The sequence below is a fragment of the Staurois parvus genome, unplaced genomic scaffold (genome assembly GCF_062004578.1).
Source record: "Staurois parvus isolate SC_StPar_1 unplaced genomic scaffold, SC_StPar_1.0 ptg000205l, whole genome shotgun sequence".
NCBI classification, from domain to species: Eukaryota; Metazoa; Chordata; class Amphibia; order Anura; family Ranidae; genus Staurois; species Staurois parvus.
In genome coordinates this window covers 7,020,388-7,029,568 of record NW_028318001.1, presented here as the reverse complement: position 1 = coordinate 7,029,568, position 9,181 = coordinate 7,020,388, and the positions used below count along the sequence as shown (strand labels likewise).

At 41.5% G+C, this 9,181-nt stretch overlaps 1 protein-coding gene across 1 annotated transcript; it reads right to left on the bottom strand.

Moving 5' to 3' along the window:
• Positions 1-1,244: 1,244 nt before the first annotated feature.
• Positions 1,245-6,945, bottom strand: LOC149461345 (nicotinamide N-methyltransferase-like). The gene is made up of 3 exons (XM_089678443.1): positions 6,754-6,945; positions 6,022-6,229; positions 1,245-2,358 (listed from the first exon to the last, which is right to left on the bottom strand). Exons 1-3 carry the CDS (start codon positions 6,902-6,904, stop codon positions 1,929-1,931), a joined length of 789 nt encoding a protein of 262 aa, XP_089534569.1. The 5' UTR covers positions 6,905-6,945; the 3' UTR covers positions 1,245-1,928.
• Positions 6,946-9,181: the final 2,236 nt, after the last annotated feature.

Below are 9,181 nucleotides of genomic sequence, written 5' to 3'. Positions count from 1 at the left end.
GAGGTTCCCAATACAATTGCAAATTCCAGTGTGGGCAGCGTGCCATTAGAATTAATGGCCCCCCTCCCACGGGTTCCACATTGCTCTGTGCGGATGGAACGGTTGCAGGTATTTTTGTGCAGGTCCCCTTCTTCTGGATTAGGCACTGCATGTTCTCCTCTTGTTTTTTATTGATCACCTCCAGTTATTTCCTCCGCTAACAGAGTACTTTTTCCATTAGCAATTGTTCCCATCTAAGGATCAAAGGTGGATAAATGTCCCATGCTACAAGATTTCAAGTCCAAACTTTTTTATTTTAAAGCCAATGTGTTTTTCGGGGGGGCAGTCTATGCCCCCATTACTGAGGTGTAGGAAAATGTATAACATGAAACGCCAAAACTTTTCTAGTTGACATAATCTGAAAAAAACTGATTGTAAACCAGTGCTGGGGCAAATGACTTTAGCTTCAAATAGTTTAAAGGGCTTTCATCAATTCAACGTAGTTAAGATGAGCCAATCACTGCTTTCTTTACACATCTCCTTCCCTCCATGGCACATGTCTTTGCAGCTCTGAACCCTTTAAAGTGACATTAAAGCTTCATTTTTTTAAAATTTAAATAATAAACATGTTATACTCACCTGCTCTGTGCAGTGGTTTTGCACAAAGCAGCTCCTATCCTCCTCTTCTGGGGTCCACCATCGACACCCCTGGCCCCTTCTCTTCGGCAGATGCTTCCATGGAAATCTGCTTTCCATGGGGGCACCTGTGTGGGCCAGCTACCGAGCCACCCTATCTGCGTCTATTGACAAAGAAGGGGAGGCTCGGACTCACCCCCCACTCACTCGGCACAGCATTTGATTGACAGCAGAGGGAGCCAATGGCTCCCGCTGCTATCACTCTGCCCAGGGAGGAGAGAGACAGCAGCCAGAACTTCTGCTCTCATGCACATTGCTGGATTGGATCAGGCTCCGGTAAGAATAACGGGGGCTTACATTTTTATTTATTTTTTGTAATTTTGTTAATTATCTAATTATTTAGGTATTTAGGCGAGGTAAAACTACAAAAATGACTTAACGAAATGAACAAAAATAAAATGGTTACATATGAACAGTAACAAGAAAATCAATTTTGAAAATAGAGAAGCCAAGAAGGGAAGAAGGGCATAATGAAAATGAATCAGGGTTACTGAGTGTTAATAAATTGTTAAGTAATGGGTAAGTAAAGGTAAAGAAACACCACAAATAAAAACTCTGGAATCAGAATATTTAGATTTTTATTCTTTTATTAGCTTACAAATCAATCAAAGATACTAAGACATTATCGTTCACAGTCTGCATAGCTAACAATGGCCACAGCTTGTTTATGTCAGTGTGAAATGTTTGGTGTTCAGGTTTTGGAAGCAGATTTGTGGTTGGCGATCTCTATGTGCAGAGGACTGTGCCAACATTTGAGGTATTTAACCAGTACATAGGTGACATTCTGAAATGTGTTTCTGAGTTCTGTTTCCTACCTAAGGATCCATTAATGCAATCTCTTTATATGCCCTACAACCCAGGATCACAGTGTAATAAAAGCAGATGAAAACTAGTTGACGTAATCATCTATGAAGCTCTTGACACCAATGTGCTGCGTTAGAGAGAAGTGCATTTTGATTTTGACAAATTTTTTTTGGTAAAAATGTGTATTACCTTCTGGTCAATAGCAACACATGGAAACAGTGGAAAAGCACTGTCAACACAAAATGCATTTAAATTAGTGATTTTTTTATTAAAAGTCACATGGTACATTTCCCAGAAAGAAAATTCATGGAAAACTCACAAAAAGCTCACACAACCTGCTGTTTGCCTTGCATTACATTTAATGTTACACATTATAATTGTACTAAAACATCGTATGTTCTTTCATTAAACCAGCTGTGAACTTTCTAACACAATGGGGTGAATGGGGTTTAAAACTTCTGTTCTTTATAAGCTGTACAGAACACAACCGAATCAAGATCAATCAGATCACTCTCAGACTTCTTTTGGGAAACCTCCAAATGGGTGATAACAAATCCCTCGTCGCTGAGCATACTTCTCAAGTCGCTTTCATTATACTTTACCATATGGAACTTCTCTCCCCCAACCGTATAGAATGTGCCATTTAGAACTCCAAAATACATCAAATGCCCTCCTGGTTTTAGAAGCTTTGAGAATCTCCTGAAATTTCTTGTAAAATCTTCAAGATCTTTGCTGATGGCTTGTAGAATACAACATAACACCAGGCAGTCAGCTTGTGGTAGCCCAACTGGGTCTGTGAGATTTTCTTTGTTGAGATCGAATTTTACAACATGTGTAATTGCCGTCCTGAGTCCCATTTCCTTGTCCTCACATTGGTCACTGGAAGGAAAAGGCACATCCCTTGTCACGTAAAGCATTCAACTGATATTGTGTGATCATTGAGTATATTAAGTCTGAGCTGGTGAATGCCGCTAACATTTCTGAGCTGTGGAAGAGCTTTCCAGGTATCAGTGGGAGAGGAGTGTCAACTCCATCCATTTACCATAGAGATGAAGCGCTTACAGTTATCCACTAACCACCAATGCTGAGTGGAGGACGGAAATATCCCAGCCAGCTCTTAGTCACCAATGCTGGGAAGGGAGGGGATGCTTCTAGTTCCAGCCAGCCACTAACTGCTAATGTTGAAAGGGGTTTGCTCCAGCCGAACACAAACCACCAATGCTGGGAGGGGGTTATTATTCCAGCCAGCCACTACCCATCAATGGGGGAGGTATTTGTATTGCTAGCTCCTGACCTCCAATGTGTGTGTGTGTGTAGGGGGGGGTTATTATACAAACCAGACATTAACCACCAATGTTGGGGGGGTATTTTTACAGTCAGTCACTGACCACCAATACCTCTAACCAGAATATTTTTGTTTAAACTGTTGCTTGCTGCTATGTAGCCACTGACTATTTTATGAAGTTCTTCTTTAACCACTTGACTGCTGGAAGATTTTATCCTCTTCATGACCAAGCTATTTTTTGCTATTTGGAACTGCGCTATATTTATTTTTCACACAAATAGAGCTTTCTTTTGCAGGTACTTAATTACTATTGGGTTTTTTATTTTTTAATATATAAATGAAAAAATACCAAAGACTTTGAGAAAAAATATTTTTTACATTTTGCTATAAAACATATCCAATATAAAAAAAATGTATGGCCAAAATGTATTCTGCCACAAAATGTCTTTGGTATAAAAATCTGAATCTATGTATATGTATTGATTTGAATTAAAGTTATAGGGTCTACAAATGACGGTACATATACTAGCGTTTTTATTTATTTATTGTTATACTAGTAATGGTGGTGTTCAACGACTTATAGTGGGACTGTGATAGTGCGGTAGGCAATCTGACACTGAATGGGAACTGACTGCCACTGACATCACCAGTGACACTAATACAGTGATCAGTGCTAATAAATATGCACTGTCACTGTATTAATGACAGTGGGTAGGAAAGGGTTAAATGTGTGCCTAGCAAGTGTTCATGAGTTAACTGTGTCTTGATTTTACTTAGGGATGTGACCGTTTTTATTCCCTGGCATAAAACATCCCCGCTGTCAGTAGCGCCCCTTGATGACGTTGTGCGCTAGCGCCCCTTGGTGACGAAACGCGTTGGGCGTGGCCTACTCGATGTTGACGTCAGGACGCTCTTTTCCTAGTGTATGTCAGAGGTGATCCGCGGCGAGCGGGGATCATCCACTACTTCAGTGCTTTGCATTGCTGGTTAAGCTGGTGTCTGTCTGGACACCTCTCTTGTGAGTTGTTTGGTATTTTATTAAATATATATGTGTTTTAAACGTACTGCACCATTATGTTTTTTCCTTTGTCCCTGAGTGTGACTCATGCATATATGGAGATATGGAGTTAAATGGAGAGATTCATCATGAGATCTGTGGCTGCAGAGTATTGCTTCTGGTAGTGATATGCTGTTCTTTATGCTGATTGCCATTATTGATCACCTGGACGTGACTATTAGTGAAAATTACTACATCTAATACCCTGGATATCGTTCACCCATCGCTCCCAGAGCACAAGCGCTATTGCTGGTCTTTAATTTGATCAGCATATAGCTCTGGTGAGTCCATCTAATTCATTTGGTGGTAGATTATTCACAGTGTTATGAATTCACAGAGAATTTTTTGAGTTTTGTTTTGGACTTGCACAGATTTATTATGGACACTTAATTATATGGTGATACATATTTTTATTTAGCGCATGCCCTTATTAGATATTCTTCACAGATCTCTCTGTTGTCTCATCTCCTGTCATCATACATCTTCACTGTGTATATATATATATATATATATATATACACACAGTGAAGAAAATAAGTATTTGATCCCCTGTTGATTTTGAATGTTTGCCCACTCACAAAGAAATGATCAGTCTAAAAATTGAATGCTAGGTATATTGTAACACCGAGAGACAGAATAGCAGCAAAAAATTCAAAAGATATGCATGTCTAACAAATGATGCACTGATTTGCATGTTCATGAGGGAAATAAGTATTTGATCCCCTATCATTCAGCAGAATTTCTGGCTACCAGGTGTCTTTCATACAGGTAACAAGCTGAGATTAGAAGCAGTCTCTTAAAGGGAGTGCTGCTAATCTCATTTTGTTACCTGTATAAAAGACACCTGTCCACAGGAGCAATCAAACAATCAGATTCCAAACTCTCCACCATGGCAAAGACCAAAGAGCTGTCCAAGGATGTCAGGGACATCCAAACTATCGCCAAGCAGCTTGGTGAGAAGGTGACAACAGTTGGTGCAATCATTCACAAATAGAAGAAACACAAAACAACTGTCAGTCTCCCTAGGTCTGGTGCACTATGCAAGATCTCACCTCGTGGAGTGTCAATGATCACGAGAACAGTGAGGAATCATCCCAGAACTACACGTGAGGATCTTGTCAATGATCTCCAGGCAGCTGGGACCACAGTCGCCAAGAAAACAATTGGTAACACAACACACTGACAAGGATTGAAATCCTGCAATGCCCGCAAGGTCCCTCTGCTCAAGAAAGCACATGTCCAGGCCCGTCTGAAGTTTGCCACTGAACATCTGAATGATGCAGAGGAGGACTGGTTGAGAGTGTTGTGGTCAGATGAGACCAAAATCAAGCTCTTTGGAATCAACTCGCCGTGTTTGGAGGAGGAGGAATGATGCCTATGACCCCAAGAACACCATCCCAACTGTCAAACATGGTGGTGGAAACATTCTGCTTTGGGGGTGTTTTTCATCTGACCTCTGTGATTGCCTACAAGGGCACCTACCATTCAATTTTTTAGACTGATCATTTCTTTGTGAGTGGGCAAACATTCAATATCAGCAGGGGATCAAATACTTATTTTCTTCACTATATATATATATATATATATATATATATATATATATATAATTGTTTACACCCACAATTTGGCATGGTGCTCTGTGCCTACTGCTTTTTTAAACAGAATGTTTTTTTTAATGTACATGTGTAGGTGGGTGGAGTGTGGCATGGTTCTCCCTTATTCCGGACTCACGGGGGTCCAGTTGATGATCTTGTACAGGAGCACATTGCATTCAGAAATCACCCCTACGACCCCTCTTCCCATACACTTTTTTCTCCTTTCCTTTCAATTCTCTTCTCCTCTCTTTCTCTCCTTTCCTCCCCCATTCTCTGTTCCCCTCTCTACCTGCTCTTCTCCACTCCACGTTTTTCCCATTCTCTTCCTTTCCCTCTCCTCTCCTCCACCTCTTTTGCTGGGTATCACATGCTGCATACCCAAAAAGATCCCTCTATCATTATTACATTTGAGGTTAGTGAAGTATTAGAGCATTATGAACATAATTTTTTCCCTCATATTATCACCTGATTTACAAGTCTTCTAACAAGCTGAAACTTCTAAAATAATACAAATGTTTTAAAAATAATGTCCTCCTCGCAATACTACTAGATCATCACACCATGCATTCAGCCTGACTCAGACAAAAAACTGACAGATACTTCACCTCTTTCCTTCCGTTTCTGTCACAAGTGTACAGATGTGTGACCAATCAAATGCTCCGGTTCGGCTGTTCATCCATTTTTTCACTTCTACAATACAGTGGTCAGAAGGTTTGAGAAGGATGATATCTCTGAAATATTTTTGTGCTGAATAGAGATGGTGAATGACGGGTCCAACGCTGATGTCAATCAACACGTCTCCTTTAAAATCACCTACAGCAAAAGATTAAAAAAAAACTTCTAAGAGAGCTGTGGTATGGATGGTGTCTCTGAAGTGCATTTGAATTCAGAACAGCTACAGTACGATTGTGTTCCACCTAAATATCAATATACTGTAAGCCATTCAAGCAATGGGCGTAATGGGCATATATCGGTTCATTCAAACCTGATGTTTCAGTTATTGGTAGGTGCCGGAAAGTTAAACCCCCTATGGGTTACTTCTATATCTCCAGCATTTTATTAATGAGATCTCTAAAATCTTGGCTCTTCACCCCCTATGCATATTATTGTACTCCAACACTAAGTTAAACTATCCACAGGTTTTCCTAAAGTGGATCAGAAGCAACTCTACTTTGTCTCTAGCTGGTTTGTGTAAATATATGATTCTTCCATCTTCTGTTTTCTGTTATTTCTTCACTTGCACAAGACCATTCTGCAAATCAATAGTCCATGCTTTATATCTCCCAATATATACTTCCTGCACAAAGGATTTATTATTCAAAAAGAGCTTTACCTACCTGTGCAAAATGCATTGTGAAATTTATTTGCAGGATAACTCAAAACCTCATAAGCAAAGGGCGTTTCTGGTTTACTTGAACAGTATGTATCTAGCAGAGTCCTGGAGTGGAAGCCGTGTACATGGTAGAGTTTATGAGAGCCGGGTTCCATCTTGTATTATTGTTGTCCCCACTACAGCAATCTTCCAGTGTTTCTTCTGTCTTCAGATGCATGGGATGAATTCAACTTTTTAAATAGTAATATGACTTCATTAGCATGTCACCCAATATTAGTACATTGTGACTCAAGTCAGCATGTTTTGATAGTAGAGATTCAGGTGACTGCCTTGTGATCAGCCAACAAAGTAAACAATGTAAAGTATATTAAATGCCAAAGTTAGCTTTATTACAAAAGGATCGATCTTGTCTTAGAAATTACTGCATTTCGAGCAGGATGGGACAAGGGTTGGGCAGGAGGTGCAACCACCCCTGGCACAGTAGCAGTGGGGGGGGGGCCCTCATTGCAGGCACGCTCCAGATCAGTGATTGGCAACTTCATGTTGGCTCTGAGAGCTGCTGCTCTCACACCGCACTCCAACATGCCCACTCTTTATCCCATCTGCTCACAGCTGACATATAAAAACACACCCTGCATGTGCAACTACCTTCTAGCTGCAGGAAAGCACGATGTTGACCATGAATGTGCAGTGCAGACACTATGCTGACCATGGGCAGCTGGAGAAAAGGGTCAGAGAATGGGTGCAGTGTGGTACACCCATTGTACCTCATGCATTAGCAGCGGGGGAGGAACGCCATTCCTCAACCTTCCCTGGGTGCTGGATGAACCTGTCCCAGTACTGATTACAAGTATAACCAGGTCCTCTGTTACTGAAATTCTGCAGGACATTCATTGACTGTAATGTAAAGTATTAAGCTTAGCAGTTCCTTTATTCTGCCACAAGATGGGGATGAAGAGTACACTGACCCCCCCCCTTCCCCCGAACTACTATTAATCAACAGGAAGGGTGGGGTTGTAGTTGCCGGGCTTCATCAGGGAGATTGCACCAGTATGGAGGAGAGGAGAGAGGGAGGGACTGGGCCACCTTCTTCACAATCGGCTACCAACCTCACAGTACCAGTGCACCGCTCAGGGCTCCTACCAGGTCTGATGACAGTGATCTCCTGGCGCACCTCTCTGTGTTCTTGCAAGGTTCTGTCATCAGTGTCCATCAGTGGGGGATTTCCCCTCTTGTGAACCTTATGCACTGACTTGTGCTACCACTTACCAAGATGCCATCAATGACACAGGGCACCACATACATCGCATCAGCTGTTTCCACCATCTATCCAGCTGCCACACATCATCCAGTGCCTCTAGTCCACTGGGCGAGTATAATTCTGCTGTCGCTGGGTTGCCACGAAGTATAGCCAGGAAAGCACATGGATTTCTGTGCAGAACACTGAGGATCATGGGAACTGAAGTCAGCAGCCATAGAATGGGACTTCATAGACCCTTTACACTACAGTTCCTATAGAACACTGAGGCGGGGGGGGGTAGTGGAATAGTTTTTACTAGACTACTGTATGAATTATCTCCTCTGCATGCCGAGGGAACCGATGTGTTCTGCCCATATTGTTGAAAATAATGTATGTAATGTGCTGTAATGGATTATGCTGCAATGTTATGTGATGTTGCTGCCATCTATTTGTCAGAGTTATTATTATGCCTAGTTATATCAGGATTTGTCCAGAAGTGGTAATTTTCACATGCAGTAACCTTCAGCCTGGAAGTTCCTGTCCTCCATTTCGTGACTGCTTCTGAAACTAGTAAGTAGCATACAGTGAAGCTCCCAGCTATTCCTGGACTTATGGTGGAATTGTCCGTGAGTACACTCACTGATGGGATGAAGCTGTTGTATAATGTTTAATGTACTGACACATATGTTTTGTTTGTGCTTATGTTGTAGTTTTACAAAGTTATTCAGAACAAAGAATACATACAGATCTGATGTCTCACGTTTCTTGACTTCTGAATTATTGTTAGACTGTCTGACTAGTGTTATACAACAGTTCAATAACACGAAGCAGAACACGATGACAGCACATCTTCAGAGTACTGAACACACAGCTGAAAGGCCAGACCATAGAGATCACATCTGCACCATTGCTGCAGGGAGCATCCTCTCACCCTCTACTTCTCACCAATGATCACCAGAATCATTCTGTGGAGAGACTGAGGGAACCTCCTTTCTACAGTCACACCACAGGGACTGGTGAGATGGTACTGTCCATTGTTCACACTGACCGTAAGGACTGAATGCTGGTTTACTAAAACTGTCTTTAAGTGCACCAACGCTTCTTAAAAGGCCCCAATGATAGCTGTCAGAAGAACATCATAAAAGACTGCCCCTCCAGTAAAACCAATCTGCAAGTCCCCTTTGTTCCCTTC